Consider the following 27,750-nt stretch of genomic DNA (forward strand, 5'->3'; position numbering starts at 1 on the left):
CAACTTTTCATCTATCTTAATCACATTATTAAGATGCAATCGAGGGAAAAGCTAAAAACATTTGCGAACATAATCCTCCAAGATACCTTTCTTAATTATTAAGATAACAGGGAATAACACCGACTGATAATCGTCATTTACTTAGCATCTTATGCTGTGAATCTACTAAATTGTGAAATTCTTCTATGAAATAATCGCACACAAAACATGCTGTCGTCATCGATGTGTCCATATGGGCCGCGAGCCCCATCCGAAAATTCCGAAAGGTTAATTGGCAAACAAAAAAAAAGGAAGAATCCCATGGGTTTTTGTGATGCGGCTTGCGGTTCTCCCAGGTGGTCAAGCACTTAACAACATGTCTAATGGACATGAGCCAAGCCCGCTTTTGAGCCTTTCGGCTTTGAAATATAAGTTGTTCGGTTATTTTAAGCCTGAGAGTTAGCTTTATAATTTATTAAGGGTATTTGCTAAATTAGGTTACTTTATAAAATGACAGTAACCTTACGCAAAAATGCAATTTAACCATACTAAGATCTAAAAGTTTTAAAAAGAGCGTAATAAAGTTTAATTTTTTTTCGACTTGGTATTCGACAGTTTTGAAAGCAAAAAATCGTTATTTTTGTTTAATGTTGACGCAATATTATTAAATTTTAAGAAAAAAAATTTTCTACGAACTTTTTACTTTAATGTACCCCTTTCATTAAACTCCCTCAAAGTCACCATTTTGTAATTATTTACATTAAACATTGCTCTTTGCACTATGTTTGGTTAAAAAATATTGCGTACGGTATGCTACATCAACACCTGACAAAAAAACTCCTTCTATCTAAAAAATTACCAAATTTTGTGATAAATTTTTAATTTCTTTGAAGTTATCAGGAAAATACAACATTAACTTTAATACCTACTACATAGAGTAGCTTATTAAAAATATGCGATTATGTTTTTTTAGAAAACTAGAAGACCACTTTGCAATATATGAAAAAGCAATTGCGACATTTTCTTAATATGGAAAAAATATATTCTAAGTCCTATTGGATCTCTAAAATATATTATTATATTTGCGATAGTAGTACCAATGATATTTTAATGATTTGCAAGACTATAACATACACATACATATTGAAATACAAATAGGATAATATCTTTTTTTTATAATGCATCCCCTATCAAATGTCTGCTATTATCACAGCACATTGTCGACTGCAGCTCTGAACAGTTGAACATTAAACGATTCTCTTAAGTTCTTTAGACAGGACACTCAATGTCTGCCAATGCGAAGTGAGAAGTGTATATTACTATCCTCTCATTATATGACCCAGATATCTAAGCTTCTTTTTTGGTATGCTGTATTTCGCTTTCCTTCAGCTTTCGGTTCAGTACTTCGGCATTAGTCATTTTATTGGTCCAGGGAATACGTCACATTCTACGGTAGCACCACATTTCAACGGCTTGTAGTTTGTTCATGTGGTTTCTTTTAAGGATCCATGTTTCAGCTTCGTACAAAAACATGGATAAAATGTAACAGCACAACTTCCTTAACCTAAGTTCCATGTCAATATCCAGACTCGTAAAGTACTTTTTTTATTTTATAAATATTGATGTATGTATGTCTATGCTTTTGTTTCTCTTATTTTGTCACTCAAGTACACTATTCAAGTTCCTAGCCAAGTTCCTAGATATATATATATATATATCGGCACCTCCTCTATAGTCGTGTTTGCCACTATCAGGTTTACATGATTTAGATCTTGTAAGAATTTTGTACTTACTATAAACTTGGTTTTCTTTAGTTAATATTTAGTCCGTATTCATGACATTAATTACAGGATAGGGTAAAAAATTAGCAACACCACTTTTATCGTATATTCCTAATAATTTTTAGCTAATATTTACACCTTTTAATTCCAATTTTCTTCAGCCGTTCCTAAATAATATTATATTATAAAATTTAAGGTTCTTAAATACAAATCATATTCATTTAAGTTATGCTGCTCTCGATGCTATGTCATGTCGATGTACAATTAAAATATATTTGGAAGCGGCTTAAGAGAGTAATGCACATACAGAAAACATGTATGAAAAAGGTTGGATAGCTATTGGTTTAAAAAAATTAAGAATAAATAGAGCTTATTTTATAAATTATTAAGAGCAAATAGTTCCTTTGGACTAAATAATGTGAAATTAATAATAAACATATTTCAATACTGTCATAAATTTAAGTAATATATATTTAGATGATGTATTTTTGCTTAATTAAAAATTATGGCTAATTATGCACTTATGGAATATTTGAACAATTTAATTTATCTTCTTATTAAAAAAATAATTATCAGGTTAGGTTTACACCAAGGGAAAAGTCCTGGTGACTATTTTTTTTATTCATGTCAAAACATTGGGAAATATATAAATTCATAAATTTTTAAAAGAGTATAAAATACATTTAAAATATCCTTAGAAAGTAAATATACTGTTTGGCAATGCCAATTTACCAAACATTAGTAATGAAATCTGACTCTGACTTTTATAAAGTGCTCATTTCTATTTATTTTTTTAAAATTAGTACTTTTCAAAATATTAATTAAAATAAATTTTAAGGTTTCTACGAATTACCCTATGAATTAAAATCCAATAAAGATATTTTAACTCTGGAAGAAAAAATTGAATAGACCTGAAAATTTTAATTTTTTTTAAATTTAGTATTTGCTAATGAAGGTACCGTGTATAAAATGAAATCGCACTAGTGCGTAAAAAGACTTTTTTAGACGTAAAAAATTAAACTTTATAAATCTTGTATAGTGTGCAAAGTGAGCACGGTAGTAGAAAACATTTTTGAGCCTAAAATTCAGATTTGTTTTTTTTTATTTTGTTCCAATAAATGCAAAAATCAATAACAAGCATATTAAAAAAAATATTTTTCATATCACTATATAAAATTTATAGCTAAAGGAAAAAACTTTTCAATTTCAACCTTACTTCTAATTAATAATAAAAACCAACATATTTTGGAGTGCAATTTCATATATTTTTTTAATTAAAAAAAAACTCAAATGCAATATTCTTTCAATCAATAGTCTTTAATTAACCTTTACTATTAAAAATAGAAATTTTCTAGAAATCGATATAAACAGAAATTATATTTTTTAGTTTTTATTAGCTATTAAAAAAAAATATTAAATTATATATATTCTCGTATTTATTCATTAAATGTAAAAGTTTTCCAAACATAAAATCTAGAAATTAATTTTTTTTTATATTTTATAACGAATATGGTTTCTCAAATAATAACTGCATCATCAGACGGCAATACATTAAAAACAAAAAAAAGCATCGCTTGATTCAGAAATAAATAAGTACATTAAAGTTAAATAAGAAAATTAAATCAAAATGTGTATATATTTTTAGATTCTATACCAATTTTTACCTAATGTATTTTTTGTGTAGTACAAAAACATGCAACATTCTTCAACTATGGAAAACTTGCAGGATTTAATTAAGTTATATATGTCAAAATAAAATACATTCAAATTATCGATTGAAAATAAAATGAGTACAATTTAAATAGAAAGATATCAATAGTGTGTGGTTTGAGAAAAAAGTTTAAAACCTATTTTGTTCTTATTTTTGTATTGCTAAATAAAAGTAAACAACGAGATAATAGTGGACACATTTCTTAAACATACATATTAAAAATACGAATACTGTATATTCTCAATGAATTTAAATTAATTATTTTATAGTAAATATTTTCTCTCTGTTTGAAACAACGGAACTGAATAAAAATAAATTTAAAAAAGGATAAAAATATAATACTAAGAATATAACTGAAATGCTTTTAAAAGCAGAACCGAGAATATGAACCTTTATTTTGACGGTTTTATTGCCGCTTTTTGAGGGCTTTGTTTATTTGCGGTTACACGGTCACTTGATGCCCATTTAGAAGCAAAAAACGGTCGCTTGCTACTTCATTAAACGATTTTGGTTTACTCTTGTTTTATGAGTGTATTTATGGGGTCATTTGAAACTTAAGTTAACATAATAAGTGAAAACAAAAATAAATATAACTGCCTAAATTCAATACATGTCATCCTTATTAAATATTTTTAAAATACTATTTGTTGAGTGATTTATGTTAGTATATTTTTTTAATATGTACCCATATTTGCAGACATACAGAGTGTCTAATTATAATTTAATGAAAGAAATTAAAGCTGAACGGTGTACAACATTTTATAATATTTTGTTTCAGTATTTCAAAATTATTTTGAAAAAAGAAACACTTTTATTAAAAACCAAATTAAAATAAGGATTATTTTACCTAAGTAACACAAAACATAGTTTTTTTGTAGCTGTTTATTTATGAAAGAGATTATATATATGTAACAATACTTTAGTGTTAAAATAAGCAAAAAATCTTTTTTAAAAAAACGAGAAAATAAATAACTATGTTGAAGTCGAAACTTGCAAAATCAAAATTAAAAATAGCAAAATAATCCAAGAAAATAATAAATTTCAACTGATTCGATATCTAGTGTACACTGATCAACAAAGGGCACCTATGTGTTTAAATATCATTTACTTTTTTAATTTAAAAATTTTCAGAAACTATTAAAAAATAAGTAATAATTAAAATTAAAAGTGATAATATTAGTAATATAGGAAAAAAATGTAAACACCTTATCCAAAATATCTACTGCGGAAATGAAAATATTCTTAAAATGTTACTGAATACAGGAATCGAAAATTCTCAACCTAATAAGTGTATATGGTACCTTAGCAAGAGTAAAGAGGAGTCACCATTCGTCAAAAATCTAGAGGGTAAATTGGGCAGTTTACCAGAAAAGGAAAAAGTGCTTATAATGAGAGATCTAAATGCCAGGATCAGAAAGAATATGGTACCTAGAATAAGACATTACTTTAACAAAAAGCACATCAATGAGAACGGAGAAGCTCTTATAGATCTATACACATACTATAATATGAGATAAAATATTGCCTTTTTTATAATAAATTCTAGCACAAAATTACATGGTGAAATACCAGAAGCCAAAAGCCAATTATAGATTATATAACATCAAACTGAGCCATACATTCAACCCAAATATTAGAGGTAAGAATCCTGATAAGCAAATATAAGATTTGACCATTTGGCCATAAAAAGCCATTTTATGTAAATATTTGCTGATCGATCAAAATCATATTCTAGAATAGATGTAGGTGTGCACTCATCAAGCTGTTCTCTTTATTATAAATTAACCCCAATATTAACAGTATTTTTTGCCCCACTATTGGCTATTACGGAAGGCATTAAGTATGCAAAACAAGCAATCACATCAGGTTATACATCGAAAAATATTTTATATCTCACAAATTTTTGACAAGACTGATCAAATTAAATGCGATATGTATGAAGATAAAAAAAACTTCATGAATTTAAATCAACATTTAAGAATACCATGCAAATTTTTTCAACTAGTTACAAGGAGTCTTTAAATCTTTCATATATATCATATTAATAATTTTTTTTGATAAATGCTTTTTGTTTATCATTAAGAGCGCATCTAACGTCGGGTCGAAAATAGTAATTTTAAAACTGACCAAGAATTCAAATGACTTAAATTAAGGTAAAATAAAAATCCTGCAGGCTCCCTCCACTTATTTACTATTAATCTTCTTGATTCAATGTTACAAAACCCTTTATTTATTATTTTTATTTTTTTTTTATTTAAAAACTTGTCAACGACAAAATGTAAATAAACAAAATGAAAATAATAAAATATGAAAATAAAAAATATATTAATATTGAATAGAGCGTTTTTTGACATGGAATCAAACCTTAGGGCGTGTAACTAATACCAGTTTTAAACTTTTAATCCCCTGATAATGGACACCGCTGTGCCCGAAACATGTCGGGACTTATAAAAAAACTTAATTAGATTTAATAAATAAGTGGACTGCGGAATTTTCATTTTACTCTAATCTACGACTCCACTGCAAGAATGAACTATTTCTTCACTACTACTCTTAAATGTTAAAGGTGGGAGGACATAAAATTCCTCAAAAAGAAACCTGCCATACTTGGCAGCAGGTTTGACTCATTGAGATAAATTGTAGAGAATCTCTCCCCCATAATTTTTGTCCTCACGACTTTCTTAAAATTTTCCAAAAGAAAAAACGATTAAGAAATGCCCTGTATCCCACTAACTTCCGTAATTTTCCAAAAATATACCTTTTTGGCGTAGATTTATTAATTGTACTTAACATATTTTAAAGAAAAAAATTTAAAAAATCTACTTTTAGCAGTCAACGTGAATGCATAGCAAGCCATCTGGCTCTCTCAAAATTGACTCTTGGGATTTTCTTTTCCGTCATCGACTTCACGACTAATTCGAGGCCCGATGCGTCACTTAAAACTTTTATTAGATATCATCGGGTATTAAGTTGAGCACGGCATTTTGTCACGTCGTTGACATAAACAGAATCGGTCTTATAAGTCCTTTGGGATTTGATAGCCGCGATGACTTTAATAGACATATTAAGCAAAGAAATGGAAACAAGAATAGGCACTAAATGCTGTCAATGAGATTCATTACTAAATACCAATAATAGCATACAACATTTCTTTACAGTTAAGTTTTACTAGATCACTGTTTCGTAATAATATGACCTTAGAATAGCACGTGTATCTAATAAACATAAATATTTTGATGCGTTGCATTATTTTTAACCGTTGTACATTTAAATATATACAGGGTATTAAGCCAGGCACATTTAGTAGATCAAGTAACGTATTATCTTTATAAAGCACCATAAAGTCTCGCTTAAAGTTAATTGGCCAGATAGCGTTTTGAAAACAAATTCCAGTAGCTAAATTAAAATTAAATTATACTAACAAATTTGGCTTCGTTAACTTATGGTCATTCGTACCAGTTTTTATCTGATTTAATTCTGATTTCTTGTCAGGCCGGTGCTATTAATTCAGTTAGTAGAAAATTAATAATTTTTTTTCTATGATATAACTTTAAAAAGGTTTTATAACTTTAAGAAGTGATTTGAAGTTAATAGATTTCTTAAATCGTATAAAATATGTATTTTAAATTTTAACTTATCATGAATTTACATTTACCCTTTTTTCAAGGTAGATTTTATAAAAAATCCCATTTTATATAATTTTTCATCGCGGAAGCCGAAAAATGTCACTAAAACAAATCACTCTATATGATCATTTATGCGAAAAATGCATAACTTAAGAGTACTTGACTTAAATTTATGAAAACATCATTAATAGTTACTCAAAATTATATTTTATTAACTAAGTTCTCTTAATAAGTAAAAGATACGTTATTTGTTCACGTATTAAGTTGAACCAAACATATCCATCCTTTTACCCATATTTCTTCCACACTTTTTCATATTTCTGTTGCTTCCAGTGACAGTATTGCAGATATATTGCATCAAATATAGGTAAACGTGTTTAAATAATACGTTAAGGCCATATCCTATAAATTTTAATAAGCATAATTTAATTGGATATGACATGCTCTTATGAAGTAATTTAAATTTAAGTCATTTAAATAAAATAACCTTCATTGGTTATTAATGTTTTGCTACATGTATTTATTTACTATGTATCTTTCAGTCTTTTCCAAAAGTCTTTCACACTTATAGGTCTAGTTTACCAATTAAACTATGTAAAATTCTCTTAATTTGTGAACAGGTCTAAATATTACATTACGATGGTAGTTTAAAGGTTCGTCAGAGGGTCGTTCAAGTTCTAAGAAAGATTTAAAAAACAATTTAAAAAAATTAGGTTTAAAGTAAAATTATTAGAAGACTTTGAAAATATTCAAAAGAGTTGCATTAATGGTATATAAAAAATCAACAATATTAAGACACATATTCAATTATCAAAAGAAATATGTCTAATCTTTGGAATATTTGTTTTCCTAATTATGCAAGCTAAAATTTAAATAGGTCCATTCATACTTTTTCTGAACTCAATTTTAAACCATCATCTATTGATTTCCTGGGACTTAATGGAAACTGTTACCCTGACCTTTTTCGAATGATAACTGGATATTCGAAACATTCAAAGCACACATTCTCATAACATACATTCTCAAATCGAAGGCACTTACAGAAGACAACACGTGTGATTGTATTAGTAGAGTGGATGATTTGAAAAACTAGTATTTTGATTATGACTACAATGCAAATGCTTCTGAATTGCTATTGTGTTAGTCAGCCAAACATTATTTATTACCGATCAATGTAGAATCCCTAACTTTATAATAAACCAAAATAATCATATTTTCAGAATAGTTATCACTTTTATTCAAATGTATAAGAAAGCTATAGGGTGTTATATTCTCTTGTTAGCCATATATGTTATATCTTTTCATGCTGGTCGATTGTCCTTAGTTTATCAAATTAAGTCACCTAGATAGACCACTATGACGTGAAGTGTCTAATCCTGATTTCTATGTTTTGAGGTTCTTGAGGTATTTATTTTTGATTGAATAGTTTTGAGATTTTGAGGATTTGTAAGTTAATTGTAGTAGCTGCATGCGCTTAGTCCAAAGCCAATTGAACCAAAAAAAAGAATATGACTGTCACATTGATAGTATTATCTTGTAGTCTACAAATGTCAATTTGTATATAAATATTTGGATGGTTGCTAAATCGTCTAGAATGTAGGGCTTCCTAGTAAAGCGTACTCATGAGTTTAAAAATATCAATGCTATTAAAGTACTTTTCTTTACATTTATTGCGTAACAATTAAAATAGGTGGCAGCAATCTGGTCTCCGACACATCAAACTTATAAAGATCATTAAGAAAATAAGAGAGCATTTAAACACAAAAGGCATTTATCCTTTTTTTAAGTTATCCTCAAACTAAGCCTGTAAATACATTTAAACGCTGTTTCCCAGAACAGTCTTTTCATACATAGCTCTTCAAACTTATTTTTTTTAGATGTTCTTTCGGTAACAGTAAAGTGATGTACACTATTTAAATGTAAAGTACCAAGTAAAAGAATAGAATTTTTGATCAAATATACCATTAGTTGGATGCTTTTAAACCACTTATCAAAAAATATTTTATGATTTACATATTTTAGAATGATTTCAGCAAAATTTACAACTACATTGCTACTAATTCCTAAGTCTGGAGCATCTTGAAGGACAGTATTACTTTGTGAGCTAGCAAACATGTAAAAATTATAACTAATCCCGTAAATGCCTTTCAAGATGAACACCTGGAACACCTGAAAACCACACAACCACACTCATTTATGAGGTTTCTTTTTATTATATTGTTTTATTGTTGATCGTCGTTTGGTGGATATGATTTGTTCATCTACTTCTCTAGGTTCGGAGTTTACCCTCGAAAATCCACTGTTGCAACGGTCTCTTCATCTCTGGAGTATAGTGTATTCATGTTTTATTCAGAATTAGGTATCACCAAAGAAACTCTGCAGGATTGTCAAGAGTGCCAAAATAGCCTTAGAGTCGACCACATAATTACGCTTATTCTTAGATTTGGCGATCATTTAAAATTTTGTCGATATTTTCGGAAGTAGGCACTTCCATTATAACTCCCGACTGATATTTATCTTGTGTGAATAAACGGCCATGTATAAACTAATTTGCCAATTGTATATATGTAGTTGCAAATAAAGGAGCAAATGTGCCATGAACTGCATCCAACTTAGCTTTAACTAGCCAAATTAGCCTTAATTTATTTCAGTCAAAAATAAATATCTTTAATCACAGCCCAAAACTCACTTTTTACGATTATTATAAGTTATTATAAGCCAATAGAAGTTGTTGAAATTAACTGATAATAACACTAGGTTAAGTAGTGGTATGGACTCATTGAACGACCGTCGTAAGACCACTAGCCATAAATTTCAAATGAGCATAACTTAAATGCATATGAAGCCTTTGTGGCCGTCAGGACTAATAGTAATACTATAGTAGTAATACTAAGTCTTCTAAATTAAAGTTTCTTATCGACAATAAAAATTCTTTTTGACATTCTCTGCTATCTCTAACTGACAGACATCCTTTATCTTCTTAGTTGGTTGCAAGATATATTTTACATAGCCTCTGAGTCTTGATCTATTCTATTTCATAAGTAATTATAACATTAGGAAATAGATATAAATGCTTTTCCATTGCTTGTATATGCATCATATGGTCAGATTAAAGGCCTCATGGTACTATCTCAAAAACACCTCCTAACGCCTGTATTAGTATTCTTATTACTCCTCTCTCCGGTGATGACGGGAATATGCATAAAAATATTTGTCCAGGTGGATAAAGTTTTCTCATACTATAGAGATTCAGTGACGGCTATTTTCTTTACTAAGACGTCAAAAAGTTACATACAATTTCATAATCGTTAGCCGAAACTCTTTTTGATTAATAAATTTGAATTTAACAATGCATATTGCCCTCAACGGACTTATAAACGTTGGCCTTTATCATGGTTTAAACTGTGACGGTTTAATCGTTGATGATGATTTAGTTCTCTTCATTGTGCTCTCCTTTTATTTCCCTCCTAGACCCTTAATCTCCACTGGAGTGGAACTCCAAAGACCATGGTATGGTGGTAACCTCACTCATATTTTTCAAATAAAACTTCTAAGGTTGCGCCGTATCTTACGCTATAATTAGTCAATAATGTGCTAACGTCAGTACACATTTGCGCCCATGCTCTTATTATTTTTTCATAGGTAGTTTCCTTGGCAATTTTTCTTTCACAAGCTTTTTGTCAGTTATTTTAAGACTAATAATTAACAAATATAATATATGTAATATAATAATGGGTCTTTTACTATGCTATTTGCCCTTAAAAAGTTTAAAATAAATAAGGGCATTAGAGATTTTTTCTGTGGGATTAATCTATATTTTAGGCCTATTATGATTAAGGCTATTAGGGGGTGATGTCCATCAGAATTACCATCGAATTTGAACCGTCCTATATTACGATTTGTGCACGTGTTTCAATATTAAATAAATGCATAACTTAAGTGTATATGACTTAAATTTATCCAACAAAAAATCAATAATTATTCTATGTCATATTTCCAGGCTAAAATAACTTTATTCTTTCTATAACTTTTAATATAAACGTTACTTGTTCCTAATCGAAACTAATTTATCTACAAAAGGGACTTTAGGGATTTTTTCTTAAGGATTGATTCTACATATTAGTTACCTCATAATAAATTAACAAATTTGTACTCATGACGTAAAATTTAAATCAACTTTAAAGAAATTTAAGGTCTACCTCATGTCACAATTATTTTATTTTAGTTTAAAAAGTTTTTAAAGTGTCCTTGTACACTTGATTTCACAACTTATTGAAATGGAATCTTTTAGCACAAATATTTAACCAACTAATTAAAATGAATTAATTAAATCACGCCTTATTGATCTAGCCACTGTAATGCGCAAACTAAAACACCAATTAAGACATTTTTACGTCGGATTATGGTCATCTTTGATGATTTAGCGGTCGATTTTTTTTTCGGAAATTCCACTTTCTGATGTATTCAATGTTCGGGCCGCTTAGCAACTTAATATATATATATATATCTATATATTAGAGAGGTCAGGATTTGTGATGGCTATTATCTTGATTTATGTTTATTACCCAGTGAAATTGATTGCAACTTAAATTGAAATGTGTTAAAAAAATTTTAGATTAAATATTTGCCAATAAACATTCTGGTCTGGTTGGCTACTGCCTAATGATACACCAGGTGGCATTATAAATGACCTCTATTTTTACATTTTCTTGTTTAAAAATCAACTATTTTTAAGCTTGTGAATAAATAATGAAAATCATAAAATCAATTAGTCAAAGATATTGGATATTAACTTAATTTGTAAATGGTAAATCGACGTTTGACATGCATAAGCTCTGAAAAAGTCATAAATTTTAACACGCCTTTTGCACATTAGTTTATTCATGTAACTATTTAAAATGCAAAAATATATCGACAAGAACTTTATTACTTCTTAAAAAACGATAAATCCATGTCAAAAAAAATATTACCCGGACTCAAGTAACTTTTAATGGAAATCTTAGATATGTAACAAGTTTTTCTTTCTTTAACAAATGAATATCTAAAGATTACGTGGAATTCTGGTTTTGAGATTATAGGTCTGGCTTTTTAAGCAGAACGACTACAATTTGACATTTTCACGTCACATTCCTTAAGCGAAAAAAAAAAATTTTTCTTAGGCCTTTCAGCTCCCAAGAAAAGAAGGGCTTCATTGTTTGACTCTTTTGGTTTTTGCAAACAATGCCAAATATTTGAGGATTTTACCTAATGACTTGATAAATTTATTTGGTATTTAAGGTAAGGATATTTTTCAGGTTTTTTAGGGAATCAATTTAAAAACATCCTTAATATTTTAAGCCTCCATAAAAAATAAAAAAGTTTTATTTGTTAGTGGGACGATTTATGTGCGTTAAAATTAAGTTATATCAGTTCTAGGAGTAAGAATATTTCTATTTGGAGCAATGCACTAGTAACAACAGTAGAACAGATGGGGTCTTGGCTCTTATTAGAAGCGATATTAGATATAAGGTGAGGTCTGTATTATCTATTGATGATTCTGTCTGGTTGCTGTCTTTTGAGCTATCTATGGGTGGAGGTAAATATTTGTGCTCTGTTTTGTACCATTCGCCTCAGAAACAAGATGCCAAATTTATAGAGTTTTTTGGGGAATATTTAGAGTAAGTTATTAGTGGGATTTAATGGTACCAACATTATTCTTGGGGATTTTAATTTTGATTTATTAAAAACAGTTTTAAGTATCATTTATACCAATGGGTTTAGTCAAATAATTAAGACCCCAACTAGAATAGTCCAAAGAAGTCAGACTCTGATTGATAATTTAATTTCAAATGACCATCAACACCTAAACTTAGTGACCATTCTATTATATCAATTTCTATGGATCAATCGAAGGAACAGACAATGAATATAGTAAGTTATACTAGGTCTTTTAAAGCCTATAAATGCAATAAACTTCAGGAAGAACTGCTTACATGCAATTGGAATAGAAATAGTTCAGATAGTGACTTACTATAATACTTTTGTAACAGATATTAGAACAATTCTTGACAGTATGTGCCCAAGGATTAAAATTATGCAAAAACATAAATATGCCGATAAAAAATGGATAACTTAAGATATAAGGGAGCAAATGCAAGAAAGGGATCGATTATATAAAAGGGCTGCCATAGAAAATAACGACAACATTTGGAATGAATATAAGGCTATAAGAAATACCATAGTAAGCAAGATAAGAGTAGAAAAGAACAGATTTTTTGCGAATACCATAGATCTAAATAAAAATAATCAAAAAGAACTCTTGAAAAATCCAGTATAAGACGCTTTTGCCAGGAAAAAACCAAAACATGCCTAATGAAATGAAGTTTGAAAATGAATTCATTACACAGAAGGATGATATTGCACATAGGTTTAATAATTATTTCGTGAATAGTATTAATCTTATTCTTGCAGATATTCCACCAGCAGCAAATGGTCAAACATATTTCATTGAACCACCTTCAGTCCAGAATACCTTGACACAATTTAATAAAATTTCGATGACTAAAATGAAGGAAATACTTAAAAATTTAAAAAAACGTTGGTGGTGGGGAGAGTGGCATCTCTAAGCAGGTTCTTTGCGATGTTGCTTATGTTGTGGGTGATCGTTTTTTGGATATTATCAATACATCCTTAAGTACTGGGGTTTTTCCGCAAGCCTAGAAACTTTCTACTGTTGTTTCTGTACCAGAAGTGCAAAACACTAAATTGTGTAATGAATTTTGGCCATTTAACACCGTACCTATCTATGAGAAGCTCCTTAAGGTATGTGTTAAGGAACAGCTACTCGAACATTGTAATATAAATAAAATAGTTGTACCTAACCAATCGGGGTTCCGTGAGAATTATTCATGTGAGTCTGTCATTATTAATATAGTTGATAATTTTCTCAGGGCCCTTGACTCTGATAATCTAGTACTTGCTGTGTTTTTGGATTTTAAGAGAGCGCTTGAAACCGTGAGTGGAGAAATATTAATAAGGAAATTAGAACTGTTAGGCCTTAAACATAATGTAATAAAATGGTTTTAATCTTATCTAAGTGGTAGAGTTCAGCGAGTCATGTACAAAAATAATTCATCTAAAAGTGTTAATGTAAAGCATGGTGTGCCGCAGGGAACGACCTTGGGCCCCTTGCTATTTTTATTGTATGTCAACGATATGGTGTAGGTATTGCGGGGGTATAATGTGGTGTTGTTTGCAGACGATACAATGTTATATGTGGTGGGTAAAGACATTCATCAACTGCAACAGGTCATGAACGTTGAACTCAATAACTTATTCATCTGGCTTTGTAGAAATAAACTAAGTTTAAATGCAAGTAAATCCAAGTTTTGTATATTTGTCAAGAGATCTAGATTAAGTTCTATAGACATGGGTAATATACAGATTTCTGTGAATGGGGAAAGTATTTTGTATGCCAAAGAAATTAGATATTTGGGAAGAATTTTCGATACCAATCTGAATTTCCATGCTCATGCAAATTATGTAATAAGAAAATTTTCAAAAAAAGTTGGATTTATCACAAGAATTGGAAAAAATTTGACAATGTACATCAAATTAAAACTTTACAATGCCAATGCTCTTCCTCATTTACAGTTCTGTTCAACATTATTATTTAACTTGCCACAGTATAGAATTGACCAACTGGAAAGAATTTAAAATAAAACTATGAGACTGATTCTAAATTGTAATCGTTACACGCCCGTTGTCTCTATGCTGGGTGTCCTAAATATGTTGTCTGTACATCAAAGAATTTTGTATAACGTTTATTTGTTTATTTTTAAATTAAAACATCAGATGCTCCCCGATTATATTTGTAATAAATTAAGAGTTTTGGAGATATACATAACTATAATACGAGAAATCGTATAGACTTCATACTAGTCCACAGATGTAACACAACCCAAATGCATAATTCAGTTCTATACAAAGGTTTAATTCTATTTAACAACTTGCCTGCTAACATCAAAAATTGTATTACTTTGAATCAATTCAGAGGGCTCTTGAGAAGATTTATCATGAATAAGTTATATTGTGTTTGTTATTTTATTATGTTATTTTAATTATGTAGTTTATTAAGTTTTACTATAGTATGCATTGTTTCCGCTCCAATCATCATCTTGATTGTGGGTTTATCTGTTGACTGGGTATTTTTGGGCCAACCGGGATACTGGTTACAGTTTCTTGGAACTAGCGAAGCATTTCTAAGTGTTACACGGGAGGACCAATGTGTCTGGTCAGCAAGGTCAACCAAGTTCCAAATGTGTGTCATCGGCTGCTTGCAACCGAACCGACTCGATCAACCTGAGTTGACATTATTTTTATTATTATAAGGCAAACAACAATTAACTGTGCTTTTAATAAGTGGGGCAAGGAAATAATGTTTAGGTTAAGTCTAGTTTTAATTTATGGTCTACATCTGACAGAATATTTCTGGAACCGGGATGCTGTTTCTGGATTACCGAAACCATCCATGGACAAACCGGAGTGTCCTGATACAGTTATGGTCAACTTATACTTTTAGTTTATTTTTCATTTATGTTTTTAATGAATGTAGATTTTTGCTAAATAAAGATATTATTTATTTACTTATTTATTTTTGATGTAACTTTAAGTGATTTTTGTAAATTAACTTCAAAAATAAGATGCACTTTTCAGTTTGTTTTTAGTGTTTAAAAAAAAATTAAACAATAAAAGGAAGGACAATAAAAACTAATAAAGTATTTAGTGTTCAAAATTTAGTTTTTTTATATTTATCAGTAAGGTTAGTTTTATTTGTGCTTTTAAATTCACCAAGTGTCTATGCTGTAGGTATTTATAAAAATTCAATTTAAGATATAATACTCAAAAGTATAAAATTTAAAGGGTTTAAGTGATGTTGACGATTGAACTGACTCTTTTTCAAAAATCCATTTATCTGGAAAATTTTAAGATAAATTTAATTATGTAAAGATTAAATAAATAAATTATGGCATACTTGTAAGTGTAGTTATAGTAATTTAGCCGTTTACATGCCTCTTATTAAAATAATCATCAAAAAGTTGTTAAAGACTTAGTATTTTTATATAGGCAACATTTATTTCATTTGAGACTCTCCCTACTATTTAAAAAAGTGATTTTCGATATTGGAGTCTACATTAAAAAAAACAAATTGGTTTTCAGAAAAGGTATTAAAGAATACCTTTAAAGCTATTTTTACTAACAACATTTTCAATTTGAGTCAATTGATAAAAATGTTGTAAGTAAAAATGAAATTTTCTTGGTTAGACCTGGACTTACTTAGTTTAGATTTTGAGACCTTCTTTTAGATTTAAGTTTTGTGTAAAACTTAATTTTTTAAAACCTTTGTTTTTTCAACGAAATAAAACTACTCTTTATAGAATTTTTTCCAATATACTGTATAAGTAGGTAAGTGAAAATTTTTGTTAAAACAAATTTCACATTATTAATATTTAATGAGAAAAACTGAAGTTTAAAGTTGTCTAACAATGAGACTAGGTTATTTACTAATAAAGCAGTATAAAATATCACAGAAAAAAGCATAGGTAAGCAAGGTACTATATTAATTTACTTCAGATGTTACAAAATAAAAAAATATGTAATTTACTTACCCATTCCACTTCCATATGCCATTCCAAGACTTATAATGCTTATGATAAGGGTCCACTGAATGTTTCCAGTATTCATATTTCTGAAAATCAAGAAAAATCTATTTTATTAACAGTTATTATACAGGATAATTCTTTTTATGTTTTATATGGAGAGGAGACACTATAACAGAAAAAAAAATTAAAATAATTTGAATTAGCAAATAATTGTCACACTATAAAATTTATGTAAGGCTATTTTAATTTTACATTTTACTAAACATATATTACATATAGAGCCACACCAAGGATAAAGGAAGGAGGTTCAACCCCTCTTAGTATCAACTCTCCTTTATTTTTAAATTAAATCTTTTCTAAATTATTTATCTGTGATAACATTCTTCTTTAAAAATATAATGACAGAAATTTGTTTAACTATAAAAAAACTTAAAAATTAATAAATATAACCAATGTATAATATCCTATTTAGTATTAAAAAAATCTCTTATATTCAAAGCGATTTGGGTTTTTTGAACCAAAAGATCCTCAGGCGGTAAAAAAAATATTTAACTTAAAAAAACAATAATAAGAAAAAAACATGAGCCATATTTTAGTTCCATAAAAATTTAAGGAATCTATTCAAACGTAAAGCATTTGTTACTATTGCTCATGACATATTTTCTGATCTTTTAAAAAAAGTTGCTATCAAAATTAAAATAATAAAATTAGTTACTTTTATAGATACGATTTTATTACAATTATTAAATATAATATAATAAAATACTACAAGAAACTGTGAAAGAATCAGTTCTTTTCTTAATTTATATAATTCAAAATGATCAAAAGTCAGGTAAAAGTTTTATAAATTTTGTGCTAGACAACAAAATTAATATTTCTAATATACAATAGCTAAGTAGAGTTTATTTAGAAATATAGTATCGTTATATTATAGAGTAAATTATATGACTTAATTTTAAAGAATTTGGCAATAGGAAAAAAGATGTTTAAAAAATAATACTTTATAAAGAAAAAAAAATCTAAACTAGGTCTTGTCATATAAGAATATGTTTGCATGTTTTATAATTCATAATACCGGTTTAAAGGTAGTTGAGACTAAAAATTAAAATTTTCTAGGGAGTAAAACTTCTAGTGACATCTAGATCAGTCTATTATGTCCTTTTTAGGTTGCATCTTCATTGCGCCTTCCAGCATTAAGTACCTGTTGTACGACTTAATTTTAGGACATTTTTAAACTACAAGAGAGGTATAAGGATATTTTTAATCAGATCACTGAAACTAAGTAATAGAACTTCTTGTCACAGATTCCTTCAAAAATAAAAAAAATTACTTTTAAACCTCTAAATTCGTATTTGAACTGGTTTGCTTAGTTGGCATGCATGTATTAGCAATTCCAAAAAAGCCAGAATCTCATAGTTACCCACTTAGAAACAAGGAGTATAATCTTTATTTTCCAGGGTTAGACTTAGATAAAAGCTCAATAGATAATTATCAATCATTTGAATAAAAGTTCATGTATTCTTTTTTATATCACACCACTAGCTGGAGATAGTATTATATACAGTAAACAATTTTTTATTTAATATTAACCTTTTTTTAAATGATTTTTTAAAATCGGTTTCTAAGCTATTTGCACTACCTAAAATATACCTTGTACAATTTTTTCCCTATAAAATGTTTATTTTTATTTTTTTATACAAAGATTTATTGTATGTATTTATTTATATTTTTTAGGACTACAATTCCTATGTAGAAACCTTTAGTGTAACACTCCAATTACAAAACTAAATCATAACTTAATCATAAACATTATACAAGTAGTACTTGAATAGTTTTTAATGACAAGCCTGTTTAAACTAAGCCAGTTTTAATATTGTCTCGAAGATGCTAACATCTTTAGCAAAGCACGTGTCAAGAATAAAATAGGAATGTTGCTTAGTAGCAAAGCTGTTTTGTGATTTCGTATTGTGTTTTTTTTTTGTTAAACTTTAAAAAATATTTTATCAACTAAGCAAACTATTTTATTATTATATTATTAATTTTTTTAAATTCTTCATACTCTAATTTGATATTAAATCTTGAACTAAAAATAATCAACCGAATGCCCCAAACTATCAATTTTAGAAAATAGTATAACGTTAAAAGGGATATTACCCTTTTCTGATTTTTAGCCCTTACAGTACCGAGATAAAAAAAATTGAGTTTGAGGTTTATATTTATTTTACGCCGATAAAGTTGGGTCAAAAGGTATGGAAAATTATTTTAAAAAATATTCAAAAGGGTTAAGGGAGGGATTTAGGGAGTACACAATTATGTGTCTAGGAAGCCAACATTAGAAAAGCACAATTGTGAAACAAAATTTATTACTTTATATGAAATAAAATAAAACAGTTTCTTTGGTTAAACAAAGAAAAACATTACATTTTAGGCAACGCATTCTGGGCCGACTTTTGCACCCTTCTAACCTGCATTTAACTGGGTTCTTCATTTCTTCATTCTTTGGCCAGTGTTCAAAACCATCAAAGCGTTTGTCTGCACAGGGCACACTGGAAGGCATTCTTCTCTTTTTTATTTCATTTCCTTCAACGCTAGTCTCTTCCTCTATATTTTCTTGGCATTCTGTTTCCTCCAATACACGCTTCTTAGTACCGGCAATCAGATATTCCTCAAGATTAAGTCTAAATTCCAAAAGATCCATAATATCTTTGCTTCGAAGGTTTTCGAACAAATGTAGGATGATGGACTCTTAACCATTTCCGGGTTCGAAAGAAAGATCGATAGTATTCCATCATTTGGTCGCAAACATCTACACCACCCATGTTTTCGTTATATGATTTAACAACAGCTGGGCATGCTATGTCTGAACGTTTTTTTTTCTGTTTTATTCCATTTATGCACCTCAGTTTCCGGCTGTCTTCCAAAAGCTGTGGATATCATTAAAACAAATTTATTATCTTTCCACTTTGTAATGCAAACTTTATTATCGGTTCTAACAACTTCTTCTGACTCTCCCCTAATCATTAAACTGTCTTTTTTAAAATCAAACCCTTTCACTCTATTGGACATAATTGTAGCAGTTGCATCTATATTGAAACTCGTCAATTTGTTCATCAAAGCAATAGTTGAAAAGTATCTGTCAAAATACAGGTAACTATTTTGAGGTAATGTTTCTGCTAGATGCAATATTATTGAGGGTCCCAAGCCTAAATCTCTATCTTTTAGTGGGGTAGTGATGCCCTGGTAGATTTCAAAATCCAATACCAGTCCGTCGGATGTCGTAAGAACAAAATTCTTCAGTCCCACTGGTCTTGGTTTAATTTTAACAAATTGTCGAACTGGACATCTTCCCAAAAAAGGAATCATTTGTTCGTCAATAGAAAAAGCTATCTTTTCTTTTCTTTCAATGGCTTTACATCTATTGCGAACCAAATCAATTACCGGCTGTATTATCCACAATCTATTCTTTTTTTGTTCCTCTTCTGATACGCTAAGATTGTCAACGACATCTAGATTTACACGTATCATGTAAAACCTTTGTCGGGTCATGACCCCATTAATTAATGGGAACTTATGTTTTCCATTCCAATACATATGTATCCTTGGAAGATGAATACATCCCATCAAAACATATATTCCGAAAAATTTCTTTATTTTTTGAGAGGTAAAGTTGTTTTCTTTTGGATTTTGTTGCAAGAAATACTGGGAAGTGAAATTTGCGGCTGACTCAAAAAAATCATCTTTCAAATATTTAGCAAAATATTCGTTTGGAGTTTTTACGATGGATGGAGTATAGTCCTCTTTTACAGAAAAATCTTTGCTTCTAAAGTTTCCATGCTTTCACTGGAGAGTCTGGAAATGTATGAGGGCTAAATCATCTTCTGAATTTGAAGAGCTATCAGCTTCATTTGGTGCTACAATTGGGATCTTTCCGTGAATTTCAAACTCATCCTCTTCATCCTCGGACTCTAAATCCGACCCAACTTCGTCCAGAAGTTGAAACAATGACTCCTCGTCATCTCTTAGATGGTCCAAATCAATAATTTCCTTACTTCTTCCTGTAACAAAGAATTAATTGTATCCAACTTAATTAAAACCAAACCACGTTAACTCCCATGGCTCACAATTGTGATATACATAACAAAACCATTCTTGGAATCAACAATTTTAAAGATATTTTCAATCTCTAAAAACAATACACTTAATTGAAGTTTATTATACCTATTTAATATTAAGCACTTCTTTTTTCCCCTAAATTCTATAAATAAATAATAACTTACCTGCACGAGCCATTGTTGAAAATAATCTGAAACTTTTCAGGTTATGACAAGAATGCACTCCCGGCAAAATAAACGATTTGCGCATGCACACCTATAAAATGCACTATTTACCATCATGTCGCACAGTTCTCCACCCAGATTAAACATTTTTTGATCCTTATAACACTAGAAAATAAGGAAGTCACAATTGTGATATCGGGTAGCGTAAGGGATAAACTAAGAATATTTTTTGGAATTAAACAGTTATATATCATCGGAGTTTAAAAACTTCAAAATTTTTTTATGGTTTTTGTTTAAACTAAAAAAAAATCTTTTGACTAAGTCTTAATATCTTTTTTAAAAAAAGTGATCTTGAAAAGAACAAATTGAGTTTTTTGTTCTCAGTTTTTACTCACAAAACCAGAGCTGTATTATTATTAACCTAATGTCGTAATTTTAAAGTTTCTGTAAATCCATGGTTGGTCTTATTCTCATGTATCGTAATATGCCATTTTTAATCCTTTTAACCTTGTCTAAGGCACTAGATCTATAAGATGTATTGACCCCTATTTTTTTATTCTTAATGATAAACATGTTATATGTCCGAAACATGTCGGATTATTATTTTTTAAATACATTTAGTGGAGGATGACCGAAGTTTCTTTAGTTACCCATCGACCTATTAACTCCACTGCAAGAATCGACTACTTCTTTAACATTATTGCTGTAATTTAAACCTACGAAATATTATCTTCATTAGTTTCTTTTTTTTAATATAAAACCAACCCTTAATTATTAACTTTTATCATTCACCTAAATTTAAATTCTTTACAGATTCTTTTACAAAGTAGATTTTAGCATTATTTTTATACATTTTTTATATTTGATCTCTATTTGTATTTACTTATTTTTACTAGTTGTTCTAGTTTCTAGTAGTATTATATTGAGAAGAAATTAAGGAATATAAATTTTGTTTTAAATAATACTGAAAAGTATCATAGGCTGATATATTAAATATGAAAACTATGTAATAATTGATTTTATCCCAGATAATCCAGTACAAAATTGCTATTAAAACTCAACAAGACTTTGAAGGTTCAAGGAATTGCTGATTGATGTTACAGATAATTTTTTTTAAAGATGTCTCACTGTAGGCTTATTATATTATAACTTATAAAAAAATAATAATAATTGATTAATGTATATTATTTGTGTAGGTTATGTACGAACTATCTTTTTAATTGAGACTTGGTTTGCTTTAATAAAGAATTGTCTAATATTTAAAAAAAATAAGTGTTATTTTGAATACCTTATCGGGGAATACCTATTTATACTCCAAACAGTTTATCTTATAATTTAGGTAGTCCTAAGCCCTAAATAGTTAGGTACAAGAATAAAATATGCATAAGTATATTGTTTTCTATATAAATAATTCCTAATGTGTATTTCTTAATCTTCTTGTGTGAAAATGTAGCTGCAAGCCAAGTTAGTAGCTAACTTTTTTTTTAATTAATGTGTCTTCCTAGATTTTTCACTAAAAAAATGATTACGCGACAAATTAAATGAAAATTATTTAAATTGTTAGCTAGAGCAAATAATTTTCATTAATTATTTAACATTTACCGGCTATATTGACGATAATATGCAATTACCGGTCATTATACATAATCAATAGTTTATTGCATTTACCGTAACATGTGTAATGTAAGTAACTTAAGGCATGATTTCTTAAGTTATTGTCTTTTTATCTTTTCAATTTCATCAAGCAATTTTTTGAGTAATATCATTTCTTGACAAAAAATGGGTAAAATGACATAAAAGCTTGAATTACGAGAAAATGTAAATGTATGCATTGTGCAAATAAAAAATTCTCACTATACTTTTGATCTTTTTTGTAGTTTTAAATTTTTGATTTTTTTCTCAATATTTGTATATAACCACGCTTAAATTTTCAAAAAATAAAAATATCCCAAGAGCAAAAGAAAAAGTAAAATGAAGGAGGGTAACATATCTTCTTTACGGATTTTGTGTGTATTGCTTTAATTGAAAAAATACCTAAAAAGGACATGTCTGAGCCTAAAAAAATATATAAAGTGACAAAGAAAATTCCAATTATCCATTTTTTTTAAATTCTAGTCTGCTTTATAACTCTTATAAACAACTACCTTAGAACTTACTTAAAAAAAAATATACATTAATTTTTTAGCAGAATTAAATATTAACATCTGACAAAACGCCACAGTTTAGGCATGCGATCACTATAGTCTAAACAAACACTTTGGTTACACATTACACTCCATAAGTTTGCTAATTATAGTATTTTAATTTGGAAATATTGGTGTCGGTTTATTTGAAGTTGTCATGGTATCAATGCATGGCAATTTAAATCTTATTAAATTTGTAACAGTTTTAAACGTTTTTTCAGTGTTAAAAAAAACAACTATTTTCTACTTAATTATACAATTTCACAGTAATTATTTTAAAAATATAATTTTCGCAAATTATCAAGTAAATTATCACGTAGGGAAAATATATTTGAATTAGTTACCCTATAATTATAGCTAATTTAGTTTTTATAAAAGTATGTATTTTTTAATTTAAATTCTGTATTTCCATCACTGTAAAGTGATTTAACCAGTTATTATCTGAATTTTTTGCCTGAGATCTCGGCCAGGATTCAATTGTTTTTTTTTTATTGGCTGAAAAAAATATTCTAAGAACGCTATTTAATTAATTTTCAACATTTGCTTGAAAACTCGTCAAATATACCATAAATATTTTAAATAATTTTTATAAATATGATAAAGCATAGAATAAGAATTGTCTATTTTTTTTGGTATACTTTTGTTAGTTTTCCATAAAGAATACTATATTACATAAAGAATATTAAAATATTAAATTAATATAAATCGTATATTTCTCCTGTTTCCATTATTTTTCAAAGGATGTGGTGACACAATTTATATTTAATTCAGCAGTTGATTCCATGCTTGGTTATCTAGTGCAATCTTATCCTTGACGTCATGCAGTCTTTTATTTATTACGGGGCTCTATTCTGCTATGACGTTGAAAACACACCCTCCGCAGCACGACTGTGCAAAGTACTGTCCAAGGAACCTGGAACTAAATTGGGGTCGCTGTCACTTCCAGATAACGGCTTTACTACCAATGAGCGGGAATCACTGGAGGTCATGCTGCGCACTCACTTCCCAGACTCCAACTCATCTCGCGATCCTCCGAGACTGCTAGAAGAATAATTACCTACGAGAGGGTGAAATGGTTCACATCAATACATTCCCCCCTTCAAAATTCCGGGCATGGATGGATTATATCCATGCCTTTTGGCATTAAACGGGTTAGAAGTTCTAACCCCACACATAGTCAGACTTGTCAGGGCGTCCCTTGCTCAGGGCTACGTTCCAAAGTTATGGCCTCAAGTGAAAGTCGTCTTCATTCCGAAACCCGGAAAAAGCGATTTTACAGATCCCAAATCGTACCGACCTATCAGCCTTACCAGCTTTGTGCTGAAGGCGATGGAGAGGCTGATTTATCGGTACCTTAAGGAAAGCATCCTGGTCAACAAACCACTGCATGTACACCAATACGCCTATCAGGCGGGCAAATTCACGGACCTGGCCCTACACCACCTCGTTAGGAAGGTGGCATTAATATGCCAAGCACTCGAGAGCCGCGGCTCAGAACCCTGTTTGGTTAACTTGATAGAGGCCATGCTCTCGAAACTTCATGTATCTGCCCAGCTCAACAACGAGATTGTCGAAACGTTGGCGGCTAGAGGCTGCCCGCAGGGAGGAGTATCATCCCCTACCTTGTGGTGCCTTGTGGTCGACAGCCTGATAAATCTTTTAAACAATGCTGGCCTATACACACAGGCCTACGCTGATGATCTGGTAATCCTTTGCCCAGGGAAAGACGCCGTCTCAATGCGGGGCCCTATGATAAGAGCCCTGCGTATGGTGGACATATGGTGCCTCTCAGGGGGTCTCAGGATTAACCCCAAAAAAGCAGAGCTTCTACTATTCACGAGGAGACGTAACTTTGGCACGTCCCTTGTTATATCTCTAGGTGGCGTGCAGCTGCATTACTCCAGGACAGTTCGATTTCTGGGAATCAAGTTAGATCCTAAACTCTCCTGGCACGATCATGCAGACACCAGAATGAAGAAGGCCACCTGCGCGCTATGGGCCTGCAGGCGGGCTTTCGGCAATACCTGGGGTCTGTCTCCTAAGATCCTCCACTGGATTTACTCGAGCATTGTGAGACCTCTTCTCACATACGGGGCTATCGTTTGGTGGCCATGTACGGAGAAAGCGAAAATTCGTGCTCAACTGGACAGAGTCCAACGTCTTGCATGTCTCAGTATAACGGGTTCCATGCAGACGGCGCAATACTAGAGCTAAATCTGCATTGTTAAATAGGAGGACCATCTGGTACACAGATGGCTCCAGAATGAATAATAGAGCTGGATCAGGGCTTGGTGGTGGGATCCCACAAACCAGTAGGGTATACTCGCTGGGGGAGCACGCCACTGTCTTCCAGGCCGAAGTATTCGCTGTATTAAAATGCGGACAGAAAATCTTAAGCTGCGGACACCGCAATACAGTCGTATCAATATGCTTGGACAGCAGAGCTGCCATTAAGGCTATCACGACCGCAAAGGTAAGCTCCAAGCTTATACTAGAGTGCATAAAAGTCCTGAAAAAACTGGTACAGGTTGGATGCAGGGTCCAGCTCGTCTGGATACCTGGCTACGTAGGCCATGCAGGTTTTGAGGAAGCGGAGAAGCGGAGAATTGTTGTCTTGTCTATTAGCTATCATTATTTTACTTTTGGATTTTTATCTAATATCATATGCTATGATCAGTGTGTCCTAAGCATAATGCAGTTGTCTCGCTTTCCGCCAATTGATATAGCCTCTTGCCACTTATCTTTTATGGTATTTTTAGCTTCTAGTCTTAGTATATCAGGCTCTTGAAAGATATTAATTCCTTCTTCGAAGGTTGTTCGAAAATACGTTAGTAAAGTTTTCCACAATATACTTTCCAAACTTCTGCTATGTCATTTGCGTTGTTTGTTATTTCCTCCTCCTTATTATTTGTGACTTAGGTGCGTAGTTTAAATTTATAAGAGATATTTTACTTAATTAAATAATTCTCGAGACTCATGTTTATTAGAATATTCCCCAAGTTCCCTTTAGACCTCTACGATGTGGTTATTTTTATCGCGTCTAATAATTGCTTCCGATGGTGGATGAGCTGTAAACTGTTATCATCAATCCAATTTTTTTTAATTGAGATTATTTTGGTGATTCGTAGGCTTTAGTTATACACTATGCTTCGCGAAGTGAAATCTCGTGATTTTTAAGATCCTGTTAGAAAGGTCTACATCAATGTTTAGTCTAGGATTGATATTAGGTATAGTTTATTTTTTTACCTTAGTAATAGACTTAAAGTAGCTCATGGTCAGATCCATAACTACCACACTACCGCCGGCTTGGCTTTGATGTTTTTTGATTAAACTTCGCATAAAAAAAATGTTGCATCGAAAAATGTGTTGTTTTCTAAAGTTTCTTGATCTATTATTTCAGTTAAAAAAAACAGCCGTATCGTCACAAATCCCCCTGCTATTAATCCCCCTTTTAAATTTTAATCTAATAAAAAATTACTTATGCCATTGTGCTTTTTACAAATTACATTTATTTAAAATTTATAAAACACGATAAAACTAAAAAAAATCGTTGACTCAAGTTTTAATTTATTAAGAAAAGAAACAAAAAAAGTTTATTTGTTAATTATTCAATTTAAATTTTAAAATATTAGTATTGGCTTATTAATTTAAAACTATCAGAGATCCGATGCAGCTTAAATTATTATTTAATGATTATTGTCATATTAAATATGATATTTTCACGAGATTTTACCACTTTTTTAATAATAACTGGTCATAATATAGGCAAATTTTAAGTTATCATAATTGGTCATTTGAGTAGTTTTAAAAGTTTTTATAGCTCCCCATAAAGCTCTCGAAATATTTTGATTATAGGTGTATTAAAAAATAATTAATATTTTAGAGATCGTAAAATTTCAACAAGCCCAACTATATCTTTAAGTTTTTACATTATTACTGACAGATTTATGTAACGATAAATTAAATGTTTACTGTTTTAATTTGTAATCTGAATTTTATGCGAGGCACCTCGTTAATTTTATAAAATACCCGTTTGTATTACATTTTAATTTCCGATTTGCATTTTAATTAACATTGTACTTGACATTTTGCAGAATATAATATCATTTGGCTGTCAGAATAAAAATGAGAATATTAACTCTAATAAATATCTCATTTAAATTAGTGCCTCAATAGTACAATAAGCAAAAAGCTCTTGGAATATGTCATTTTTAAACCTGCTTTTGTATTTCTTTATTTAAAAATAAATAAATTGTGCATGCCGAATTTAAATCATTAATATTTTTTAAGCAGTATGTAAAAAGTCACAATAAAAATAATTGAGACAAGTAAAAATTGTTATTTTTGGAAAATCTCAGAGAAAAAGCTAAAAAAATGATGCAGTGCATGTACAGTTATATATCAGCCGCACTTTTATTTATGGTGAATACGTGATATCCATGACATTTTAGAGTGAAATCTAAATCATGTGCCTACTTATATTCTATTATTATTACATGGAAAACTTTGTGGTAAAATGAATTCTCTTTGCACATTATATATTTATAGTAAT

General features: G+C 29.8%; 2 protein-coding genes across 2 annotated transcripts in view; both read right to left on the bottom strand.

Annotated features, from left to right (window-relative positions):
- LOC126742592 (BMP-binding endothelial regulator protein-like) overlaps window positions 1-27,750 on the bottom strand; it is a 257,705-nt gene that overhangs the window by 148,782 nt on the left and 81,173 nt on the right. Inside the window, exon 2 of the mRNA XM_050449340.1 lies at window positions 16,745-16,824. Coding sequence (XP_050305297.1) covers window positions 16,745-16,820 — 76 coding nt within the window. The 5' untranslated portion in view covers window positions 16,821-16,824. The remainder of the gene's footprint in view (window positions 1-16,744; window positions 16,825-27,750) is intronic.
- LOC126742477 (piggyBac transposable element-derived protein 3-like) lies at window positions 19,574-20,284 on the bottom strand. The gene has a single exon (XM_050449119.1). The coding sequence runs from the start codon at window positions 20,282-20,284 to the stop codon at window positions 19,574-19,576; it is 711 nt and encodes a 236-aa protein (XP_050305076.1).

The sequence above is a fragment of the Anthonomus grandis genome, chromosome 11 (genome assembly GCF_022605725.1).
Source record: "Anthonomus grandis grandis chromosome 11, icAntGran1.3, whole genome shotgun sequence".
Lineage (NCBI taxonomy): Eukaryota > Metazoa > Arthropoda > Insecta > Coleoptera > Curculionidae > Anthonomus > Anthonomus grandis.